Here is a 25,899-nt window from a genome sequence, read left to right on the forward strand (position 1 = left end):
TACGACCTTTGCTTTGTTTAGGTAAAATGTTTTACGACCTTTGCTGTTTTTCCTCTGCTGTCTATCTTGCCTATCCTCCCTCTTTGAAGTTTGAGAATAAAAGACAAGCTGTATCCAAAGAGAAGCAGAACGCTCTGTGAACAGCTCTGAGAAGCAGTTGACAGAGTCTTCTCCTTTTGCTTGCAGAAGTTTAGTCATAAATTCATATACGTTGTCTGTGGTTCTTTTATGTAGGTTCTAGGAAAATACCTATCATTTTGGTGCCGAAACCCGGGATCTCTCATACCGACCGCTGTCAGGCAGAGGAAGACGCGCTGAATCCATGCATGGCCAGAGTCAATTGGACCTGGAAAGAAAGACCCAGGAAGTAGAATTCTTCGCTGGGCCAGCGACGTAGGTCCGACTTTGTCTGCCAACGGCGGAGTGACGAGATCCGACTGGACAACCCGAAAACTACAGAAACGTAGGTGAATTTTAAAATGGCTATTTTAGTGGTTTGAGTTCCCTTGTATGATGTCGCTCTGCTAAAACTCTGTGGTTTGAGAATCCTTGTATGATGTCGCTCTGCTAAAACTCTGTGGTTTGAGAATCCTTGTATGATGTCGCTCTGCTAAAACTCTGAGGTCTGAGAATCCTTGTATGATGTCGCTCTGCTAAAACTCTGTTCGAGGAGACCCCATAAGGGCAAGTCCTCAGGCGGATAGGAAGCTTGTCATTGCTGTGTGGTTTTGATTTTTTGATGGGTAAAACATGACTGGTGCTGAGTTTTCTGACAAGGCAAAAACAGATAATGTTGCGCTAAATCGTAGAGTCATTACTGTGCTGGTATTGCTGGTTTGCTACTGCTGCTTTGTGTGTGTGAGAGTGATTGGAGGTTTAAATACCGCTCTGTATTTTACCTCATATAAAACAGTGGAATTAAGCAGCAAACCTCTTGTGGATGCAATAGGCAAGATTCTCCCACTCGAAAGAGTCGAAGCGGGGAATACCACAACAAGGTATTTTAATTGCTGGCCCACTGAAAAGATCTCCAGTTCATAGGACTCCCTAGGAGTCAACGAACCTGGACCAAATTTAAATAAATTCAAATAAAGTAATTCCAAGCACACGGAATGCTGCAGCGGTGCAGGGAGAGCAAGCTCCTGCAGCCACCTCTCCCCTGGCTGCTTCAGCAGCTCCGTCTGCCCCAGTATCAGCCGCTGCTGTTCCAGCAACACGACTGTATCCCTCACTAGAGGAAGGGACACAAAACTTATATATCTTTAGACCCTGTACCTTAGAAGAGGTCAGGAAGGCTGTGAAAGGATCAGATGTTTTTCACCTGGAGAAATTTGGAGGTTTATATACCTCTGCCTTTTCCAACGACCGGACAAAAGGCCGTGGAAGAGACAGAGGCAGAGGAGGTCACGATAGGCGACGACCCCAAAATAACACCCCACAAAATCTACGGTATTCAAAAGGCTGCTGGATTTGTGGCAATATTGGTCACTGGGCAAGAAACTGCCCTTCAAAGAATGTTGCACGGGGCGACAAGAGGGGTGGTGGAGTGAGGAGACCACAAATAGGAGAAATCCTCAGCATAATCAGACTTTACCACACCCCAAAAACACAAACCCCCAGACCAAATTGATGAAATACTAGAGACATGTGCATGCAGTTTAACACGTTAGGTAAAACCATAAAAGAAATTGAATTCCTGCAAGAAATCAGTGTATGCAAAATAATTTTTAATGTTACTACAAAATTTGGTTTAAACCTCACAAGTGAGAAATAATTTGTTTTAAGAAATACTGGTGTTTGTTTTGTTTTTCTTTTTTGAGCTGTCTACACCTTTAAAGAAAAACCAGTAAAGAGAGGTCTCACTGAAATAAAACATGGGAACAACTTCTTTGTATGCTAAAAGTGAAATCATGACTTTCCTAAAAGAGGACAAGTCGAAAGCTAAAACTAAATAATAAAATTCTCCTCAGAGAACAATGTTTAAAGATTATAAAACAAACTTGGTGAAACGATCCTTGGCTTCTAGCTGGAGGGGTCAGCGGTCAGAGTAAGGTACCGACCTGGACATTGTCCAGCCTCGTAACTCTTAGGCCTTGAGAGGAGGGCTGCCCGCTGACTTCACAGTCTGCAGCACTGAGATCAACAAATTTAGAGAAATCCATTGTTCTCTGGTGAGACGTGTCTTAGATGAAGTTAACTTACACGTACATTCTACATTTTACAAGTTAATGGTGAACATGATGAAAGAGACTATAGCTTTTAACATGTTTCATGTTTATATGTGTTTGAATAAGGAAATGGTTTATGACTTCTTAAAAAGTTGGATAATAAGTGGCTAAAAGCTATACGATGAAAAGAAAAGAAAGTTATAATTGACTCTTATTTGCTTCTTTCCTTTTCCTCTGTCTGAGCCTCGCTGCGCTGCGTCTGACCTCTGACCTCAGCTCAGATCTGTCCTGCCAATCAGATGACTCCCTCCTTTATCACCAGCCAGTTGATAAAGAAGCGAAAAAGGACAGGACGATTTCTACCAACTGGACACTGAAGGCAATAAAGTGTCCACTGGTCCTAATTCCTTGACATCTGGGAACTGCCATGCAGCAAAACTACTGTATGGAGTCTTGCTAGATGTTTGGAAAAAGAAAGCAAACTGAACTGTTTGCCGCTTGTTTCATTGGTGGACTAAGGGACGGTCTGGACAACTTATAAATAATCCAACACCAGAGCCAGTTGGACTGACAGGGAGATGGAGGAGGGGCAGAGGGAGGACCAGCTGCAGCGACGCCAGCAGCAGGAGCCGGAAGCGAGAAGTGAGACAGGAGAAATGCGAGATAAGTTATACACACACACTGCTGTGATACACACACTGCTACTGTAATGAGGACTTGCTTGCTTACTTACTAGCAGGAAGGAATTATCTATTTAGAAAAAGAACATTTTGAAGGTTTTAAGGTACAATGTTAGATAAAAATCTTTCATTTTGTACCCATTAACTCAGTCCTTAACAGAAGGACCAGTGATCCTCTTAGGGCCCACGAGCCATAGATTGGGAAACTGTGAAGGAAAAAACTGTAATGGTTAAAAGTTAAGAAAGGAAAAAAAAACTGAGTGTGATACGGCTAAATTACACCAACTAAAATTATTAGATTCAAAACTAATAATGATTTGCAAATGTTTTATTTTCTTTGAAATAAATATACAAGTTTGGAACTAAATTAAACATATCTAAGTGTTGAACTTAATTGATATTGCAGTGTTGAAATACTATGAAGTATTTCTTTGCATTTAACTGAAACACTTAACTTAGAGTTTAATTCTATAAAGAATCTACAGATTGATTGGGATTGTGTTTGTGTGTTTTATATTGAGATGATTGACAATTATTTTGAGACGAGAGAAATTTTTCTGCAAAATTGAGTAACGGATAAAATTATTGACCATTTAATTTAAAATATAAAAAACTTACATTGTAAACTTGTCTGAAATGCGAGGTTAAGGGAAAGTCTGAGACTTTAAGCAACCTTGTAAACGGCTACTAAAAACTGATGATTGTGATTAAAAGCAACATTTTCTAGACTTCAGTCTTGAACATTTTAGTCCAGATTTGATTGATAGTCAATAAATTCAAAAAGAAATGGAAAATTAGAGGATTTGAGGTTTTGGTTTAATTTCAGGATGGTCATTTTTATTTAGAAAGAGTTATGCTTTGATGAATTTGATAACATCTACAGGGAAACCAGTCACCCATGCATCCTTGCTTAAGAATCTTTTGCAGGCCATATATTTACCAGCTGAACTAGCAGTTTGTAAGTGTGCAGTGCACACCACGGAACAGAATGAGGTTTCAAATGGCAATAGATTAGCTGATAAAGTAGCAAAGGAAGCTGCAACTGGGAAGCATGGGGGAGACAATTTCTCAATACAGACAGAAGGTCCTCAAGTAATAGACAAAGCTGTGTTAAAAGACATGCAAGATAATGCTCCAAACGCAGAAAAACAAATGTGGATAACTAAAGGGGCGACACTGAATGATGATAACATTTTTTCAGTAAATAGAAGTCGGTCCTTCCAAAATCTCTATTTAGAGCGGCAGCAATTTTGACACATGGACATTGTCATGTGTCAACAGGGGGGATGGTCTCTATGCTACAACAGCATTTTACCACATGGTCTCTATGCTACAACAGCATTTTACCACATATGGATTAAATTCTTACTTAAAAAATTTTTTGTACTGCATGTCCAGTTTGTGTCAGAAACAATCCTCAAGGAAACATTAGACCAAGAAGAGGAAGTTTCCCAAAACCCTCATCCATTTCAAACAACGCATATGGACTTTATTGAACTCACACAAAGTGGACCACATAAATATTGTTTGGTGATGATTGATGCTTTTTCTAAAGAGTTGAAGTAGTTCCAGCAAAGCCTGCTTTTGAAATAATTTATGGGAGAGCTTACATATTGCCTCTGTTTGCTCCAGACTTACAGAAAGCTGATGAAGAACAAACATTGGTAGATTATATGATCAGGATCCTGAAACAGAAAGAGGTGTTAAATGCAAATTTACTGCCGTCTGACTGTTCTCCTCTACAGGAAATAAATAAAACCACCCCCATCCAGCCAGGAAACTGGGTCTACATAAAGGTCATAAAAGAACCCTTCCAGGTGCTGATGACCACACCAACAGTCGTAAAGACCCAGCTGGATACATCTAAGTCACTGCAAGCTGCAGAGAGTGTTTGAACCCCTAAGTAGGCGGAGGGAGGAAGGCCGGACTTCAAAGGGGGGCTATTTTTTAGGGTAGCTCGTCTCAAACCCGGTGAAGAAACGCTTAAGATTCCCCCGTCTTTAGTTTGGGGGTTCTGACATCTCTGTGCGCCGAGCAGCAATGGGGACTCCATATGCCAGATGGATCTTCTACTGCGCTGTGACTGCAGCATCAACCTGTGGTGGAAACTAATGAATAGAACCGCGTACGAGGGACATGCTGTGAACTGCTATGTGTGTGCGCAGCTGCCAATCGCCACACACAACTCAGGTCTGCGTGTAGGACACATCACGGATGACAAATAGATGTGTCTCTATGGCCTGAGCACACAACCACGACTCGGCGTCCCCATGCCAAAGGGATGCAAATGGTGGAAAAATGACTATTCTGTTCTACTTCAGATAGGAGATGCCGTGAAGGAACTTTTTGGATCTATGAACTGTTCCATTAATGCTGACGTATTTCCATTTCCACTAACCGCATGGAAAATACCAGAGACCATTTCTTTAGCAGGAGCTAAACCCGGGTCTCTGAGGAGCTGCATGTTCAACAACGGACATGTTTCTCTTGGGATGTTACCTTGGAACTTGTGTAACAGAGTTTACACCTACTGCGAAACGACACCGGATTACATCAACTGCATCGCCTGCAGGGGTCAAAGGATGACTCCACACTGCAAAGTCTGGAAGGACAACCCAGACTGTGACAACATGCTTCAGGAGAGGTGTTTCAACATCACAGATCGGACATTGGACGACAGGAGACAACGCTGTGCAGTACCATAGTGCCAGGAGACTATGGTTCACGGGTGATGGCAGACTGGTACTTCCTGTACCCGATTTTATTCATCAGGAAAGGACGACACATTCTGGCTGCCCGCTCCAAGCGTGATGCCTGAGGTCAAACGCTGGGGAGGCCTCACAACAGACACTGGAGTTCCATGGGAAATCAGGATTTGGACCGGGGGTGAAAAGTTCATGCAGAGCATGTTCCCAGGAGTTGGATTAGGAGAAGTTCAGGACCACGTTGAAATCAACAGATATGGATTACTGCAACTCATCAACAGCACACACCGGCTGGCAAACGGCTCCATGAGAGGGCTGACTGAACTGAGAAACATGGTTTTGCAAAATCGTGTTGTGCTGGACCTGCTCACAGCCTCTCAGGGAGGTGTTTGTAAAATCATTGGCCCAGCGTGTTCCTGACGAAACAGGAACTGGTGGAACTATTTCTGATGCTCTACATGGCCTGGAGGAACTTAAACATTGTGTAGACGGTGCTACGCAAGGATCACATTTTTCTTTTTTGATTTGTTTTCATGGTTCATGTCTGGTCCATGGTGGACTTTACTGTTAAAGCTCATGACACCTATTCTGTTTGTTTCGGTTCTGTTCTGTCCTTTTAAGGGTTGCATTATTCCATACCTACGAAGTATGATGTTTAAGACAAGTAACACAACTGTTGTCAGTTATCAGCTAGCAAAGGCATCCTATGAGACGAATGAAGGTGACTTGTTTCGAGATTCTGACGATTTTCTGAACAATGATGATGTTCTGTAATCACTGAACGGATTAATTCATTTGCTGAATGATTCCTACACCAAAAAATGTGAAAACAAGTGGTGTTAGGGATGAGAAAACTGCATTTGATTTTTTGCTGTTTCTTTCTTTTGTTTTTGTTTATTTCATTTATTCATTATGATCATTGTGTAATTTTTATGTTTAGACTAGGACAAAAACTGTATATATTTTGCATTTCTTGGTTCTATTTTATTTCTTTTCTTTTCTATGCTTGGCTTTTGAATAAGGTTTACACACATGGTGAAATGATAAAAAGGGGGGAATGATAGAGATTTTTTGGTATTATCATTTTGTTGTTACTTTAGTTCATATTCAGGTTAAAGTGTTCTCTTGTTTAAACTGTATGTGTGAACTGACCTGGAAGTCACAGCTGCCTGTTATCTTCATGTGAAACAGTTTGACCGAGATTTGAACCGGGCTCAGATCAGGGGCCAGATGTTAAATTGTTTTACGACCTTTGCTTTGTTTAGGTAAAATGTTTTACGACCTTTGCTGTTTTTCCTCTGCTGTCTATCTTGCCTATCCTCCCTCTTTGAAGTTTGAGAATAAAAGACAAGCTGTATCCAAAGAGAAGCAGAACGCTCTGTGAACAGCTCTGAGAAGCAGTTGACAGAGTCTTCTCCTTTTGCTTGCAGAAGTTTAGTCATAAATTCATATACGTTGTCTGTGGTTCTTTTATGTAGGTTCTAGGAAAATACCTATCAGAGACTTGCTAAATATGTTAACATTGCTGACTGGACAGCACAGGTTCAGGTGGACGCAAACGTCTGGGGAGAGACAGAAGCATACTTGCAAATCTGAATATGGCCAGAACAATAAAGAAATGATTTTTTTGGATGATTACAAGGTATTTCGATTACTTGATGCCAAAAGCCTTGTAAGGGTTTCCCTCAGTGTATTGAGGGCCACCAGGCTTTCCTTGCCCCCCACCAGGCTAAGTGTCGTCTCTTTATTTAAATCTTTATTTATATACTAGTAACAGTGACAGTAAAGACAGATTAAGCTAGAGTTTATAGTTGACACATTGAATTGTGTCTTTCGAAGGAAGACACAATTCCTTCGAAAGGCACAATTCCTAGCGCTATTATTTCACATTATGATGCCTGCATGTGCACTTCCAAATGTTTTGTAACTTTCAATATTTTTCAACAGAAAAACATGATGGGCTGCTAGTGGCAGCGCTCCTGCACCAGGCGTAGCAGGTTCTCTTTGGGAAACCCTGCTATTGCCACGTTTATGAAGAAAGAGAACCGTTTTCTCTGCAGGATTTGTCCACACATTAACTGGGCTACCATTAAAATATGTTACAAGCCAAATTATTAGGAGTCATTCCCCCTAAAACTTCAGACAACTGAAGACATCAGTAGAAGGAGGAAATAGTGAATTTATTAAAAAAGATAAAATAATAATGTAAATGAAAATAAGAAAAACTGTTGCTGAATGTGTCGCTTTGGAGGAATCTATTGTAACAGGAGTCACCCTGCAGAGACTTGAGTTACTGCCGTCAAGACAACCTACCAATGTTGTAAATCATTCACTGATTTACATGGAGCAACACACTAGTAAATGATGAGCTGCTGATGAAATTCAGAGCTTTAGGAATTGCACTGTCAAATGTCCATAATTAAATGAGTACAACTTCCACTACGGACTAAAAGTCCTGATTGGGATATCTGTAGTTCCTGCAGTTCTCCAATTTTATCCTGGACAGTACTGGAGAAAAACAAACAAAAATCAAACTCTTTAGTAGAAAATCTTCAAATAAAAGCAGGTCATTTTATTTCAGTCATCATTTGAAAAATAAATTCTCCAGCAACACACTTATGTCCTTTTTTTTTGCAAATATACTTGTAAATAATATTCATCAGGTCTTATAGGTTTGGAGAAAATACCTAACATACTGTAAAAGCAACAGCACACACAGTCAAAATGAGGCACATACTGATGATTCAACAACAAGATGTACAACACTTGTATAGAGGTTATGTGCTTTTCAGAAGAAAAGAATACTGTACAGAGTTCATTTGACGTTTTATGCACACTTTCCAGTCTAACTGGTTACCATCAGTACTGGAGCAATTCCTGAATCGCTGTTTTATAAGGAGCAGGTCCTATAAGTTTAGGACTTCTAAGATGTGACATGCAAAAATAGATAGTCATAGAGGGACAGTAATCATTACATTCACTCGGATAGTCTTTAAAACATATTCCTTAAGCATTTGTTTCTGATTATATGTTATGAAGGACATCTGACATCAAGTTATGAGAATTATTGGGATGTTTTAGAGCTGCAGATGGAGCAAGTAAAAGACATGAACAGGCAAACCTTTCTGCTAAAACTATTTGAAGCAGCTACAGCGCAGAACAACCGGAGGAAAAAAAACAGATGTATTTCTCTGAATGATTGCTTTTTCTGTCTGGATCCAACAAAAACTAAACGGTCCTCAAAATCTCATTCGATCTGGACATTTCTCCTGAATAACAAGTATGCAAACATTTCAAGTCGTTGCCCTTCCTCCAACATTTTTTAAAGGCCAGACTTTGGGAACCATGACAACACTCAGTGGGCATCCATTGACACAAAGTGAGCTCTGTGCTTACCCAATGAACCACAAGACTAAAAATTTTAAGGCTGGAACAAATTCAAAAAGAAAAAAAAAAATGCAGTACAATTTTATGACGTGGGGAAAAACTGCTGAAAGATTTGGACGATAAACTTAATATCTCAGCTGTGTGTCTCAACATTTCAGCATGTAGTGGTTCATTAGATCCTTGATGAGCTCCAGGATTTGAAGAAAGAATAGATATCTAATAGGGGGAGGGTAAAAAAAAAAAAATCTTAATCAAGTTGCAGGTTTAAAATAACCATAACCATCACTGTGCTCCCTGGGTAAATACACAGCTTACCAAAGACTTGGAGTGCAAAATACTTTAACAAAAGTGGTGGCAGTTACATGAAATAAAGCACAGGAAAGGATACAAATCACAAAGCTGCTTGCAAAAATAACTGAACTTTTTGGTGTTTTGTGAAGCTTCTTAAAAAAAGAAGAAAAGGAGCCAGCACAGTGAATAAAAAGGAAAATAAAAAGAAAATACTGATTTGCAAATGCATAGCAGGGTTAATAAAGTTAGTGCATAAAAAGGCACTTATTGAATATCACACACAGTTACTACGGTTTCAGTCTCGAGTTAAAAAAGGCACACCTTTCACCGGTGCTTCAAGTTCTTCAAATTTAAATGAGTGAGAATAGTTTGATTGCTAAATAAGGAGAATGGTGATTTATGATTTGTATTCAAAGAAAATGTCTAAAAATTGAAATAAGGACTCATTTTTTCCATCTGGAAGTCAGTCAAAATGGCACAAAAATGAAATAAATACCAACTGCTTTCTGTTCCTCATTTGGGCAACAACATGCCGTAGTGCTGTGGCTTGAAACATTCGTCATCAAATCAATACTAAAACGGTAAATATGTAAACTCAAGAGATTCAAACATGAGCATAATTTTGGCAAATCAAAGCATGATTCATGAATTGTCGTACATGCCGATAAATGAACAGGCGAAGCGTTTCTCTCCTGTTAAAAATAACCCCCTTATCGTCTTGTTGGCTTTAAATCCTTGTGACTCTCTCAATGTTCCTGAAGACGACCGACACACACACACATACACACAATGCAGCAAAAACTGATAGAAATGAGGAATAACATGGTCATGATGATGAGAAAAAGTCTTTTTTTTTTACATTTTGAACAACACTTGGATCAACCAGTTAACACATTTATCAAGTGCAATAGTCCCAGTCAGTTTTGCTGTTGTGATCTGTAATGCGTTTGCCTAAAAGTAAAAGTGTTTGAAACTAGTTCTGTCAGTCAGACTGCCGTCTCTCTGCTGGCTTTTAGATTGGGAGCGGACATTTGCCTGCGCATTCGTGGAGGCGGCTGAAAGCTGAAAGGAGGGTTAGCGTGGTCGGCATGGTGGTACTGCTGGTAGCCGCCGAAGCTGCCGTCCGTGTACATCACGCCATTGTAGTGGCACGGCGGATGCTGGTAGTGAGGCGGCGGCTGTGCTGGTGGGTTGGGGTGGTAGAAAGCCTGCGTGTGCCTCCTGTTTTCGGGCGGCTGCAGAGACTCCATGGAACCCGATGGCCGCTGGCGGTGGTTGAAAGAGTTGCTGCGGACGCGTTCGTGTGGCTGCTGGTTGTTCCTATGGTTTTGTCTGTGACTCTGGTTTAAACCTTGCTCCGAGTCTCTACGGCGTTGAACTGACGTGTTCGGCAGAGGCGGGGTGACGTGGATGACTGAGGCGGCCATCTTGTCTCTGGGCTGCACTGCTTCTTCAGCAGGGCTTTCTCCTTCCTCTTCCTCTACAGCTTCTTTGGGCACCTTCAGCTCTATGACTTGCTGGTCGGTAATGATGATATGAGTACCTGGACTCCATGAGTTACGGTGCTTGGGGTTACTTTTGAAGGGGAAGCGCAGCTTACGGTCTTCTGGCGGTATAAAGCGGTGAGGTCCAGGATGCCGGCGGAGCTGCTTGGAGATTTCTTGCTGCTGGAGGTTCTTGAGGCGCACCTGCTCTTGGCGCATCCAGCGCATGTGACCTCGCTTTATGGTAGAGTCGTCCCCAGCGCTTTGGCATTTTTGTGCATCTACGTCCTCCTCCTCTGGCTTCTCCTGCACTGGGGATTTCTCTTCCCGAGGGCTTGGGGTTCTAGTTGCACCAGTGGGAGCTCCTGCCACGGGGGGCTTTTCTTGGCCCTCTGGGGTGATGAGAGGAAGAACCTTTTCCATTTTCACCATTTTATTCCTGAGAGCACGGATCTCCTCATCCTTCATGTTATTCTGCTTCTTCACCTCCTGCAGGATGTCCTCGAGTTTATCAATGTGCACTTTGAGATCGTCCATCACTACGCCTCCGGGCCGAGCGCCGTTTGTAATGACGTCCTCGATGCGCTCGTCGCCAACTCCGACAGTGTCCCAGACATCCCGAGCCACGGCCCTCCACGAGTCCCGCTCGTTGGGGTCCTTCTTGCAGTAGCTTGCACAGAGCTCCTTCATCTTCACGATAGCCAGAGCCTCGATCTCCTGCCGTGTGTGGCGGAAATCGTTCAGTGCGACCTCGTAACAGATCTCTTTCACCGCCTGGATCTTCAGGTCGGAGATGGTCACCCACTTGGAGTCCTTGGTGATGCGCCGGCGTTGGGGGATCTGGTACATTTTAACCGGCTCTCTTTTTTTCCCACTACTGGGTAAGCCACATTTTTTCACTATGGTTTGCAGCTTGCTGGGTGGCAGTTTTTCCCTCAAGGAAGTGATCAGTCTCCAGCTTTCTTCACAAGAACGCTTATCTGAGTCATCCCCACTATCAGAGTCTCCATCCTTGAGAAAACAACAAACCAAAATGGTTCCCAAAAAAAAGGAGAAATTACAATGGGAAATCAGGGATAGGATGAAAGAATGGTTTAAAAAAAAAGAATGACTACAAAAAAAGGTATGAATATGCAACATGGGAACCTAAACCTAGAGCAAAATAGGAGTCATTGGCCAATTAAAGAGAATTTCCCTGGATTTGTAGGACTTTCTTTACAAAACAAAATTCTATTTATAAATTATATTCTATGTATTTAGCAATAGGGATGTCCTGATCAAAGGAATGCATCAAACTTTGGTTGCAATCTGACCTGATTAAATGGCCAGTGTTTTCCCTCATCAGGTGAGTCTCTGAATAAACTCACCTCACACTATTTGTTTTACGGTCTGTGATTGTGAAAACAGAGACTAACAAAACTAGATTAGCTAGATTAATGAGCTTGGTGTGCTCAGACATTCACATGACATGCAGTAAAGAGCTTCGCAGAAAGCAGCTGAAACGCTATACTTTAAATGTCGAGTTAGCTAAAGCAAATTGCCAAGTTTATGAAGCAATACAACTGTTCCTGAAAGCTTTCTGCACTGAATTGTTACAAGCCAAATTACCGGTAACGAATAATATCAAAACTCTCTGAAAACATGTTAAATTGTCCAATAAATTCAGAAAACCTTTTAAAACCAAAACCTCGTTCACAAGATTCAAATTTAAATTTACCAAAAACGTTGTCCACAAAATAACCCAGGTCAAAAAAAATGGACATCCAGAGCATCATTGCTGATAAATCATAATGGAATATATTAATGCATGTAATAGTGTTTGTATTTTAAAGATAATGAATTTTCAAGAATGTCTACAGAATTGTTGTTGGACTGCGACTTGGTATGTGCAAGTGCCTGTTCTCAAATGACAACAAATCGTGATCAGGACATCCCTACTTTGCATACATCGCAACGGTAAAAGATGTATGGCGCCATGCAGTCACCTCAGGAATTTCACTCAAACTCAAGACGGGAAAAGAAATTCAAATGCAACAGTGGCTTCATTGACATTCTTCTCAGTTTTTCTGTATCTTTACCACTTGAGCGGCCACAGTGGTATGAATTTATGTTTTTTTTAATAATTGGGAGCAAATTTTCAGACGATTGTGTTTCCTTTGTTGCATATTAATAATAAAAGTAAAAGCATGTCTACAATGATCAGAAAGGAAATAACAGATGATAGTTGCTGGTTGGAGGACTTTTCTAATGATTTGTGATATTCCTCTTCTTAATTGAAAGTTTTACAATTTGACAGCTGGATCCCAAACATGCGACAGCGGCATGCATATAGGTGGACTTTGGAGCCTTAGTCCAGAAGGTTTGAGTGGCTTTAGTGTTAGCGGTGAGTTAGAAGACATAGTGTTGTTGCAGCTGATCAGAAAGTCAGTAGAGAAGACGATCAGAAGTGAGGACAAGTGTTAATCCACTACAAAAGAGTTGTTAGTTGGAAAAACAAAATGCAGTTTCTCATTTTTTTTTTGTAGACAACAAACATTACAGATCACAACCAGTTGGCGCTGACGGTCAGTTCTTTTTGTGTGTGAGAGACTATGCCTGAAGCCAGAAATGGGGCATGTGATGTCTCCGGTAAAGTGATACTTTAATGGCTGACGTTTTTGCACATGATCCCACCGAAATATGAGAAAGGCCATTGTGTTGTTTAACTCTGAGCAGCGAGAACTCCTTTGTGAAGCCGCGCCCTCAGTGCGCTACGCTAACAAAGAGAGGTAGCCAAAGAAGTCAATGAGAAACCACATTGTCACTATCTGTCAAAAAAATAAATAAAAAATAAATCTACAGCAGGAATATTTTAGTTATCACAATGCATTGAAATACGTCAGCAACTGCATTGAAGAGATGAAACTCAGGACAAAAACCAGAGCAAGAAAACTAGAGGAGAGATCTATTCCAAGCAAATCAACAGCCACTTCAAAGAGTTGAACAGCTCAGCGGTAAACACTGCAACTTAGTCCAGAACCAGTAGGAGTTAAGAAAACATGCTAATAACATGAACCATGCAAAAGCAGCATCTTTTCAGAAGAGAAGGGAAACCTGTGGTTTTAGTACCACCAAGTATTTGGTTCAAAAAGATTTTGTGTTTTTCACATCAAATCTGATTTATCTTCAAGGTGCTGTTTTGCAAGACTCAAATCCACTATCGGAAACATAAGAAAGGTGGGAAATAGGGAATTTGGAAAGTTGAGCAATCTAAGTCTTGATCGACTTTCTATGGAAAAATTTCAGTTAAACTCAGAAACGGACACAAATGAAAAGCTCATCCGTCTCAAACCAGAAAACTTCCATGCAAGAAGAACAGACATGCACCAGAAGTAAAAAATGTAATTCACACACTCAGTTCACAAGTGTCAGAGTGAAAAATTAGTTTAATTGAGGCTTAAAGGTCCCAATTTAAACTAGTATTTAAGAAACTAAGCAGAGCTTAGAAAATCCTGGTTTTGAATTTTCTATGTAGAAATACATTTTCCTCAAAAATCACACACAAAACAACCCAAACTAGATAAAATCAGTCAAGAAGCTGCTTCTAGCTAAAACAAAATTAGCTTAAAATAAAAACTAAAGTCCTCTTAAAACCCTCTCAGCACTACTCTCAAACATTTTTAGGAAAGTCAAGTGGGCCTTGATTTTGTTCCATCTTATCCCAACTCACCAGTCGCTGTTGCTCCAGAAGCTGGTCTGCTTCTTCCTTCTCCTTCTTGTACAAAATTTCCATCTCGGTGAGCCTTCATAGGTGCAGAAAGCATGTTGTGACAAAGTCAGACAAAAACAAAAACCTAGACCCGTCAAACAACGAATGAAGGACGGCTCCAGTACCTTTTCTCCATTTCCTGCTTCATGTCGATGCCTTGTTTCTCCAGGAGCTCTCGCTGAGCAAACGTCCAGTCCACGGGCTCGACGGGGGTCTCAGCGGTCGGCGTTTTCTCCCTTTCGGCTCGAGCCTGCTCCGGGTGGTTAAAGCGGAACACGTGGTTCTTTCCCATGATGATGCGGTTGCCTGAGCAAAGGCGGATCCCAGGAGTTTCAGAGAAAGTCAACAAAACATGAACTTCTCAAATTTTATATGGTAAACACCCTAATAAACTTAAAAAAAAAGTAAAACTACCCATAAGAGTCAAAATCATTTACATTTCAAGTTTGAATCGACAAAATAAACAAACAAGGGACGCGTACCTGAACGAAGCTGGATTGCTTCCTCAACACGTTTACCATTGACGTAGGTTTCAGATCCCTCGCATGGCACCAACATGACAATAACTTCAGAGTGGGAAAAAAAAACTATTATCAGACTTAATAGTTCACCACCAATCAAAACTGAGTTAAAGAATAATGGTTTTATGATCTGATTATAGACAATGACAGCCCACTTTTTCAAACATTTATTAATTAACCACTTTTATTCACTTACAAAACATGCATGGTAGCATCTCAATGTATTTCTGGAGCAAATTAAATTCATAACATTTAATTTTAGTTTGTTTTGTTTTTTTTGCTCCCTTTAATTATTTTTAATTTGTAGTTTTTCCACTTTCATAAGATGTGGTCAAATTTTTAAAACAAAGTATTTAGATAAGAATACACCAAAAAAAAACATTGCGAGTAGAAAAACATTAACTTAATTTTAGTTTTAAGTGCTTCCCATCTTTAAAAAAAAATACTCTAAGCCTTTCATCAACAACCCATTGTACGCCATAATAAATAAATATACACATTAAAACAAACTGGGAAGAAAAATAATTGACATCCCACCATCTCCGTTGGCATTTCTTTCGCTTCGGAAGATGCAGTGTTCTTCCTTGATGTGAGCTCCACTTAGAACAATGTCCTGCCTCCGCTCAGCGTCAGCCTGACCGACCCTGTCACGAACACAGAGTCCATTTTGAGAGACCAGGTCTTCCGTTTTGTTGTCGACCGTTTAGAAAATGTAGCAGATGTCAATCAGATCCAATACATGCGAGAGGCTAGATCTAAAGTGAAATGTTCTCATGCCCCCCCAGCAGAGGAACAATGTAACCAAATACCTCAAAAGAATAGTCTATTGAAAGGACAAGGAGAGGACAGTCACATAAGATGGAATAAAATGCTGGCAGTGCCGGATTTTAAGCCTCCGACTCCTCAGGTTTCCCTTGCTAGACATAAAACATTAGAAAATGTGCAGATCCTCTGAAACAATGCAGGTCTTATTATTCAGGTTTTGGTTACCTTGTAATCCCATCTTTGATATAGTAGAGCAGACACTCAGACATTAGAGGATCCTCGTTCAGGTTGACCAGGTGTGGAGTCTGAAAATTAACAGAAAAGAAAAAGGAAGAAAGATCACCATAAAACCTTTCACCAGCGTCAGGCGGCTGTTTCTACATCTTCTGTCACATCAGGGGAAAAATGAACAATTGTGGTTTTCTAAAGTATCTGACGCATCACAAACGGACTACAGGTGATCCTACAAATTAAAATCCAAACTAACCTTCTTTGGGGAAAAGACCCCATTAAAGTCTGTATAGAGATCACAAGGCTTCTCTCTGAAATGCTAACCCGTGGAAAGGAAGACAGCAAAAGGACAGAAATTTCAGTAAAAGAAACTGAATATGAAGATATGAACAACAACAAAAAAAGCAGAAAATAATGTGCAGCACCCAGGCATTACATTTGGAAGAGGTTTTCTAAATCCAAAGCTGATTATTATTCTGATTTTGTAAACAACTGTACACAAACATAAATTGCAGATTTTACTGACGCCACTCGTTGCTGCTTCTACTTGCAGGGGAGATGAGGCAAATGGAAAGTCTAGTAAGGTTAATAGCTTAAATAAGAGACATTGGCAGTAAAAGGTCTGAATCATCAGCGTGGAACAGCGCAGCATTTTAAAATAATACACCGCTGTAAAATGATATGACTTCTAACTAAAAACAAGTCATAGAAGCATAAAAGTTTAGTTCTAAACCACGGGAACAAGCACAGATTGGATACTACATTACGACCCCTAAGTCTAGGAACCAATCTACTGATACTTTTGTCTAATCATTCAACTAAACAAACCTTCTTGGCAGAAAAGCAATCAAATTGCTCATCTAATGCCCCGTCACGGCTAAGCTGAGTAGGTGGAAAAAAACAACAAAAAAAAGAAAGTGGAAAGAATGACAGAATGACCGAGTGGATTGTGAGAGAAATGCTGACAGTAAAGGGAGGAGGGAAAAAAAGATAAGATGGAAAACAGAAGTGATGGGAGACAAGGCAAGTATCCACACCCAGAGGAATTATGACTGATTTCCCCTCCATCAGTCCTTTCCTTCCCTACCTTTTTAGGAGAGAACACGCCCAAAGTGCCTCCGTCTTCACGGATCGCCACGCCCATCTCTGCAAGCAGAGCCTCCCTGTAACGAAGACAACCTGTATGTATACTCAGAAACAGCAATGCATAGTCAATAAGGACTTCATAAAGCATGTTACACATCTTTTTCTGCTATACTTAATTTCATAAAAGACATCTCTGATGAGAACTGGAAGAGGATGAGACCTGACAATAGACTAGAGTAAGTGATTTTGTCTGACTCAGAAGATGGACAGCAGCAGGACTGCAGCCACAGATGAGTGGATAAAGGAGGAAAAAAAAGTGCAAGAAGGGTGTTTGTGCAGCAGCACAAGGCAACCAAGACAAGGGAAATGGACAGAATTGGTGCAGTGGAAAGTGAGAAAAGCAGCAAAGAGGAATGAAGAGACAGTAGCAAGAGTCTCAGATTGCAAGCTCTAAAGATTTAAAGTCAGACAATGCTGAAAATTAAAGGCATCAAAATGTAAGAAAGAAGAGAGAAAAATCAGCAGTCGCAGACAGCAGGGGGGACGCGTCATTTACAAACAGGGCATTTTCCACTGAGCTCTCCAGGGAGACGTCAAGAGAACCACATTTAGCTTTACACACAATAAAAAAAAAGAAAACACAGTTTCAAGCAGCAGAGTGATAGATGAAAGGAAAAAAAAAAAGAGAGAGATCTGTGTGAGACAAACAACGCCCGTCACATCCACACATAAAAACCCAGCAGGAAGAAGGCCTGCACAGCGGATTGCCTGATTGGGAAAGTCGAACACAAACAGCGCCTGACGTCACGGAGGTGTGGGGGCAGCTTTTCAAAGTCGTCACACCAGCCGACGCGCATCGAAGGCAGACTATGAATCCCAATTAAGTCTGACGGGGTGGATGCACACGGAGGACGCGCGCTCCTTCACCCCCACCCCCTTTCAGGATCTGCATATGGAAATGAGAATACGGCGTCTGATTGTGCCGACCTCTCCATGCGGATTGCTTCAGTCTTCCGTAGTTTCTCCTCCCAGGTTTCATTGAGCTCAGCAATGATCTTCTCTGATTCCTGAAAACAGAAGTGGAAAAAAAATATATATATTACAGCTTACAGTGTATTTTAGTTAAACAAACCACTTTGTGGGCTTATTCTGATGTAGGAGTAAGAAACAGCTTTAATTATTTAGGCTGAGGCATTTTCTTTTGAAATTAAAAGGGGACAAATTTGAACTCTCAAAGCAAGGCGAGTTGTTTCATTTTGCAGTTATTGGCTTTTTATTAAAACATCATAACAGTAAATATTTAATGAAGCACATCACAGGCATACAGTGTAAAAACAAAAGTGCAGGGGAGAATCACATTTATAAGAGAGGCACAAATGTCGACCTTCACTAAAATGTTTACTGTTTTCATTCAACTAAACATGACGATGTGCCTCACTGTGATTGCTACGAGCCAATAAGAACTGAATCTATTTTCGTCTTATTTCCTCTGTATTTGCGTCGTCACTGACGTCACTGGGATGACAGACAGATTGGGAACCATGGTTGTCATGGAAACTGCAGCTCCAGTTCAAGGCGGGCTCTTGCAGCCTCTATGTTGTTGCCTTATCTAAACAACAAGAGCGTGCACAGGAGCATAGGAGCGACATGAAGCCCCGAGAGGACACGCATGGAGTTAGATGAGGAGTTTTATTGGTGTGGGGGCTTAGATTGAAGCACTGATATTTAGATATTAAACAATATTATTAAACTAAAGCAAAAGCTGTGGTGTTAAGGCTTTTACTTGAAGTTGATTTCAAATTTGGAAGCTTAAAAATTATCCTCCGCTTCTTGGTAGCGTGCAGACGAAGTGAGTTGTGGTTTACTTACATTTTGACTACTGTGGGAGCACAAGTGTTATTTACTCCAATTACCTTGAGTCTTTCAATGGCCTCCTCTCCTCCAGGGGTGGACATGATGCGTTCCTGGATGCTGGTGACCGACTGAAGACCCCCCTGGTTGCACAATGCGCCAGAGGACGGAGAAGCTGTCAGGGAACCAATAGGGGCTGTGGAGAAATGGCCAGGGCGTTGGTTCTCTGAGGCTATCAAGTATCTATTCTTATTGTTCTGAATGTCTTTGAGGTCTGAGCCAGCAACAAGAAAGAGAAAGATAGAAGTGGGGAGGGAAGGCCCAGGGTTTAGGGTAGAGGGAGTAAACACATAAATGAAGGAACCAAACATCAAATAGGAAGAGAAAGGGAAATGGAAAGGATTGGGGGGAGAAAGGACACAGGAGGGGAAAGACCAATGTAAGACACACATTTTACATCAGAGGGTTAAGACAAACAACCACAATGCAGATTATCTACAGAAAGCAGCAGTTTTCACTCTAGGAGATTCTCTGGTCCCAGTCAACATCATTCAGAGAAGAATGACTAGAGCTTAGCATGTAGTCAGATTCACTACTACTTTAAATATGAGTCAGCTTTACAGACCCTGTGTGAAAACTGCTGTTAATATATTAACTACAGGATGGAAGTGAGATGGAGACTGCAAGAGAGTGCAAGAAGAGAAACCAACAGACATGCTGCCAAACTTCAGCCTGCAGACTGGTTGATTAATTTGCTCTACACATGCTGGTCGCAGAGCCAGAAACACAGCAAAGCTGCAGCTACCTCACTGGAAGGTTCAAATGACGGCCATGAAGTTAATTAAGGTGGCCTGCAATGTGCTCTCTAGGAGACGCAAACACTCAAACAGAGGATAAAATTAGGAGTGATCATTTCATGTAGGGCATGTAGGCTTTGTTAAAACAGAAAACCTTACAGAGTAGCAGTAATGATTCATTATTTATGTTTTGAACATGAATTATTGTCCAAGCTAATTGAAAATTACAATTACAATTGCTTAAAATTTACAGCTTCAATGTGAATCTTCCAGCCAACATAAGTTCACCAAGATGATTTATACACAACTTTATTCAATAAATTCCCACTTGAAACAAAAGAGGTTAAGGCTAATCAGCTTGCTGCTAACATTAGCTTAGCTGTCTAGCTGGAAGCAACTACACATTACATGTTTAAACTGTACAAGCTAAAATTATCAGTTGTCTTTAAGAATTATCACAACATTTTCTCCTCTAACTCAACTAGTCCACTCACAGGACTCTATATAAAGCTACATGGCAACAATTGGTAGTAAATTGTTAAAACTCAACAGCTAAGATTAGCAATTAGCCTTATCCATTTACATAGTCTTACTTGCAACCTCATAATTTTCCTTTTAACACTTTTGTGTATAGCTAATAAAGTGAGGAAAAAATAGTTAGCAATTGCTAACTAATTGCTTAGTTAGTTAGCAATTGTTTGATAGTGAATAAGAAAAAAACAAATTAACTTTTACTCAAAAATTTGCTACTTTTACATGTTCCTATATATAAAACCAAAAAACCAAGGATGTGATAATAAAATTTTGAAATCGAACAACTTTAGATTTTCCTAAACTTTGCACCACTCGTTACAAAGAGCAAGTGAGCAACTACTTTTGGTTCCATTTCCAAAGAGAGGGCAGAGGTGTATTAGCAGAGGGCACACTACAAAATTATTCAAACTATTAAAGCACACTACGTTAGTCAACTCCATATACATACACACTTCTGAAGCGACTACTTATAAGTAAAAGTATATGCACCTTTCCGTACGTAGATCTGAGCCTCGCTTTGAGAACTCAGAAGTGCCATTCTAAAGCTTTGAGCAGTGTCACCTGCGGTGGATGATTAGTGAAAGAAAACAGAATAAAAAGCAGAAAGAGCCACTGGCAACAAAAAAGAAGCGTCAGACAGTGAGTGAGAGAAGGTGAGACATGATTATAGAATGATCCATGGCGGAGACTGATGTACTACTTTAAATTTATACATAGTAGGATTTAACCTGAAAAAAAAAGCAGCTGCCTCACCCCATCATTTTAAAGAAAAAATAACAGAAGAGCAAGCACGGAGCATAGTAACCTATTGGCATGCCAGCCTTTGCCAAATCAGACCACCTACAAAAGCCTTCCATTTCTGAGTCTTATTTCTTAAGCCATTTATGGCTTTTAAGCAAATGCATGCAAAGCTGGCAGCAGACTTAATATATAAGCAGTGGGGGTCCTAAGCAATTAGCCTTTAGAATTTTGGCAAATGGTGATATACAGAGCACAACTGGCACACATATACACACATTTGATTCCACTTCCTGGGTAATCATCCCCCATTGGATCAACTAAGGGGAGGGAGCAGGAAGAGATGAGAAGGATCAGAAGTCAGTGCTAGTATGAGAGGAATAACTTGGAGAAATATTTTAGCGCTAAATGGAAATGATGACAAGGATGAGACGCAAGGTCATAGACTGACTGGTTAGGCGCCAAGTTGTTACACAAGATATAAGCAAACATTAGCAAGGAGGCAATTCGTTATACATTGTGACACTTTGTAATTATTCATGCTGACACTGCTGTCTTGTTCCTAATTGACAGGCCTGCGAGCCATTACTCTTGTGTGTAGCTAATGAAGTGGGATATTTCCATCTGGTTTACTTTGTGTTGTCAGGCACAGTAGAGGAAAGCAGACTTTCCATCGGGACCCCAAAAACAAATTTTATAGGAGAAAATAATAAATCAATACCTACCAATCAAAGTGTATTTTGAAAGCATATTATTCTGAATTAAGCACAAGTACAGACACTTGGATAGGAGGGAACGTGAATGGCACAGAGCTTTGAGACAGTAATGAACAGAGAAGTTGTTGCCAGCTTGATGGCTGAGCAGTGTGGCTGTGCACTCACTGTCCAGGATGTCTCCCAGGCCCTGAGCGCGGAGCAGCTCCTTCAGTCGGGCCACTTCATCCTTCAACTCACGCACCAACTTATTGTTGGGATCCTCATTGATAACAGCGTTGCATTTGATGTTCTTGGCTCGGTCAGCGTAGCTACAAAAAAATAAAAAATAAAAAATCCCCATCAGGATTAATTTGTGAGAGTTTCAACTATTCAGCTTTTCTTTTTTTTTTTTTTTTTGCTGTTAATGTGAGCTCATAGCAATAACCTTACCGAAGTGTACTGAGTGTTTCATCGTAGTTGATATCTGCAGGACTGAGGGCAGCTACCATGGCTGTTCTTGAATTACCACCTGATGAGAAACGTTGACGAGGCACTTCAGTCATTACTTTGAATATTGTTTTTTTTTTTTGTTTGTTTTTTTCCCCCCACTACGGTAAATTAAATAGTAAAATTTACTATATCGAGGAAGGACTGAAGATGCACTCTGTGCTCTTTAAATGCCTCTTCCGAAGATAGAAGGAGCTTCTCGTCTTATTAGTTTGAAATACAGTCTGCTGACAGTGTTCTTCTTAAACTGGCTCAGGGTAAGGCACACTTGCTTCGGTTATTTATTTATTTTTTTTAAATATATTGCCACTTCATTTTCTGTTACACAAATGGGTCACTTGCTATGCAAAAATAAAGACTTCAAAACACATGAGAGATGAAAATTTCAACAGATTAGCACATTTATTAAGCACCACTAGGGTTCATACCGAGGTTCTCCCTCAGCAGCCAGGTCAGAACAGAATCTCTGTAAGGAATGAAGTCCGTCTTTTTCTTTTTCTTGCTCTGCAAAGGAACAAAATTGCTCAAATTAAAGCTGGGAAATAAGTTTGAAAGAATTCTCAAAATAATGATGTTTCATAAAAAAAAAACTGCTGTGAATGACGATACAGGCAGAAATCTATTCTAATGACTGTCGGCATAATTCTGCATGTTGCCTAAAAGCACCGAAAATTAGGCGATGAAACAGGAACAGTTGAGACCGTGCAACTTTAACAATATGAACATCAATGAATGACTGTTTTCGCACGTTAGTCCTTTAGCTGTCAAAGTGTTTACCTTGCTGGTACAGTTATCCTGTGTAAGCAGGCATTGAAAGGACAAGAGGAGAGAAAACAGAGGGGCAGACGTTACAGCATGCCAGGCGACAAACGACACGCCCCGAGAATGCAGGGTCAAGTTCAAGAGAGGAAAGAACCGGCAGAAAGTGGAAAATCAGGAATAAAGCGCTTACCACTTCAGCCAAGGCAGAGATGACCTTCCCTAATGTGGTGAGAGATTTGTTGATATTTGCTCCCTCCTGCAATAAAATAAAACATATTAATTAAGACACTTAGGGATGACATCCGCCGTCTGACTGGTGATGCTTCGTGCCACTTTAGATGAGACTCTTACCTTTAGTCTGGTACCTTTGGCTCCAGTGGAATCTGCACGTTCACTTCCTGCCAAGTCTACCAGACTAATTTTACTGACCTGAGAAGAGAGTGCAAAATCTATAAGATGCCAGATCTTATAAATAAATTAGACTTGCATTAAGGAAGTCTAAAGGATGCTAGTCTATATGACAAAAAAATAAAATAAAATGACTCTTGTTTATACAATTTAGTCAGTGATTATATTGCTATAAACACATGATGCAGAACTAACAAACTGTTTTTATAATCTAACCCAGTGAGTTTATCCGTCACTTATTGTTCAACTGGGAAGTCGAAGCCATCTGGTTCTGAACGAAACGTGATCACCAGGTTAGATCAGAGTTAGTCTAACCTAAACACATCACTTTAAACAGGACATTACTGACATAAGAGGACCAAGAATTATAGAGAAACATTAACATTTCAGAAGCAAGTGGTTAAAATTCATCCAAATACACATTTAAGCATTCCTGTTTGATGAGACGCAGCCTGGCAGTAAAAACCGACAGAGTGGCTAGAAACAATGGCCATTGTTTTCAAAATAACAGCAATCTTTGTGTCTTTACAGCGTCAGAGGAAATGCTGGAAGTCAAATCTAAAATGGCTCCTTTTCCCCCCGTTCTCCATTCACGGCTGAATTAAATCATTTTCACAAATTCACTACAGAATGTAAATTTTCTAAACAGCTGTTCAAGCCAGTCTGGCAAAAGCAAATGCAAATATCTTCTTAAATTATAATACATTTCAAAGGCACTCATTCAGTGGTTTTTTGGGTTTTTTACAAAAGTCACTGGTGAAAAATCAAAATACCCCTGTTGTCATTTCTTTAGGCAATCCTTTAGTTTTAGGCTATGCAATGGTCAGGATACAAGAACCCGTTCTTTGTTGACTGGGCTAAATATTTTTGATTTATTATCCTCTTGAAAAACAAAATGATGGGCCAATTTCAATTTCCTTGTGGAGTTCATCAGATTTTTAGTGCGTATCTGCTGCTGTTAAGGATTTCATGAAGCCATGTATGCTAACGAGGCTCTCAGGATCTCCAAAAAAACAAACAGGCCACCAGCATTACACACCCTATATCACACTAAACTAGTGTGGTTTAGTGTGGGCAATAAACCACACTAAACTATTTTCCCAAATATTCATCCATCCATTCATGCCAAACCCACCTAAAGTATGTAAAGTTAAAAAGCAGACTTGAATTTTTACTTTTTAGCCGGTGATCAACAGAAATGAGCATCTGAGTCATATAATACCAATAAGGACATCCTAGAAACTATTAAAAACTCCAAAGTAAAGTATGCATTTAAAAAAATAAAACTGCTTCTGCTACTTTAATTTCAACAATCGCGCCATCGTTGACTCTGTGAAAAACAATGAACTCTCAACATTTAACCACAAAGGATAAATGTTTCTAAGCTGGCGAAGGGCTACTGCCCGCTCTGACCTTTTCCGTGGTGAGGTCCGTCTCGCTGTCGTGTTTCTTCTGTGTGAAGACGATGGTGAAAACCGCATGGGACCTGCTGCTGGTCTCGTTCATGTTGGTAGCAGCAACAGTTCTGTGTGTCAGCACACAGGGGCATGGTTACCGAATCACGTCAAGACAGACATTAAACTGATGCTACCTCTATTAGATTAGCCGTTGTGAAAAAAAGCCGTATGAATAGTTTTGGGTGTTACGAGCACCATCGTCTCGGGGCTTTACACCTATTAGGGTGAATTGAGTCCAGGGGATTAGTTTGTGTAGCGGAGGGGGATAATATTGTGAGGACTCCATACAGAAAGTGTGCAAGGCACAGTGAGAAGAACGGCCACAGGGGAGACGCAGGCTTTGCACGCCACGTTCTGGATATAAGCCCTCTGAGTCAGCAGAGGGAGATTAAAGCAGAGTTCACTCCTCCCCACAGCAGCTTTCTCAACACGGCAGAACATCCACGCGTTTCACATTCTCCAAGTTCTTCATGTGTAAAATGTTGGTTAGCAGTGAATGAATGAGAAGTGAATTAGCATCATTGGAGAACTCACATCTAGCATCTTAAACTATTCATTCTGTCATTACGGATGATGGAAGAACTCACTTTAGGGTTAATATTGTTTTACCAATCATTCTATACATCCCCATCTTCCCTTGTGTGTCACCTTGACATATAGGGGCTTAACTCACCTTGCTTTGTTTCCTGCATCCATTAAATCAGCAATGTCTGTGTAGGATGTAACAGCTAGCTTGGACAGGTCCTCCACATAGGGACCCAGCAGCGGATGCTCTCGCACCCTCAGGTTCCCTTTGTTCTTAGGATTGAGCAAATCTCGCACCCGTTCACAGTAGATCTCCATGTAACTCACCTAAAAAATAAAAAATAAAAAAATGTTTACAAAATATGTCAGCATATATTTTAAGTTCAAGGCTCAGAGTTTAGGTTCTGGAAAAAACATATTAGTAACTCTAAAACAGGTACATCAATCTATATTTGAAACTTTCTTTGGGAGAGAAAGGCTGAAAAAAAAAAAAAGAAAAGCTAAATATTGTGAGTATGTCACCAGGTTGGCAATGGAGGGCTGACCGTTGTAAACTGTA

General features: G+C 40.5%; 1 protein-coding gene across 30 annotated transcripts in view; it reads right to left on the minus strand.

The window, feature by feature from the left end:
• Window positions 1-25,899, minus strand: part of kif1b (kinesin family member 1B) — a 67,741-nt gene that overhangs the window by 24,069 nt on the left and 17,773 nt on the right. For 14 of the 30 annotated variants that reach the window (XM_081608930.1, XM_081608914.1, XM_081608931.1 and 11 more), the window contains exons 6-23: window positions 25,489-25,667; window positions 24,772-24,883; window positions 23,302-23,379; window positions 23,141-23,206; window positions 22,966-22,983; window positions 22,617-22,692; window positions 22,132-22,210; window positions 21,868-22,010; window positions 21,265-21,306; window positions 20,738-20,809; window positions 18,980-19,191; window positions 18,054-18,133; window positions 17,068-17,143; window positions 15,975-16,054; window positions 15,522-15,628; window positions 14,946-15,029; window positions 14,589-14,769; window positions 14,425-14,497 (exon numbers count right to left, since the gene is read on the minus strand). In XM_081608930.1, the coding sequence (XP_081465056.1) occupies window positions 14,425-14,497; window positions 14,589-14,769; window positions 14,946-15,029; window positions 15,522-15,628; window positions 15,975-16,054; window positions 17,068-17,143; window positions 18,054-18,133; window positions 18,980-19,191; window positions 20,738-20,809; window positions 21,265-21,306; window positions 21,868-22,010; window positions 22,132-22,210; window positions 22,617-22,692; window positions 22,966-22,983; window positions 23,141-23,206; window positions 23,302-23,379; window positions 24,772-24,883; window positions 25,489-25,667 (1,758 nt within the window). Of the gene's footprint in view, window positions 1-8,104; window positions 11,727-14,424; window positions 14,498-14,588; window positions 14,770-14,945; window positions 15,030-15,521; window positions 15,629-15,974; window positions 16,055-17,067; window positions 17,144-18,053; window positions 18,134-18,979; window positions 19,192-20,737; window positions 20,810-21,264; window positions 21,307-21,867; window positions 22,011-22,131; window positions 22,211-22,616; window positions 22,693-22,965; window positions 22,984-23,140; window positions 23,207-23,301; window positions 23,380-24,771; window positions 24,884-25,488; window positions 25,668-25,899 lie in introns of those variants that run through there. The other 16 variants (XM_081608923.1, XM_081608921.1, XM_081608920.1 and 13 more) reach the window with 10 other exon arrangements.

Source organism: Poecilia reticulata, chromosome 7 (genome assembly GCF_904066995.2).
Source record: "Poecilia reticulata chromosome 7, P_reticulata-male-v2, whole genome shotgun sequence".
NCBI classification, from domain to species: Eukaryota; Metazoa; Chordata; class Actinopteri; order Cyprinodontiformes; family Poeciliidae; genus Poecilia; species Poecilia reticulata.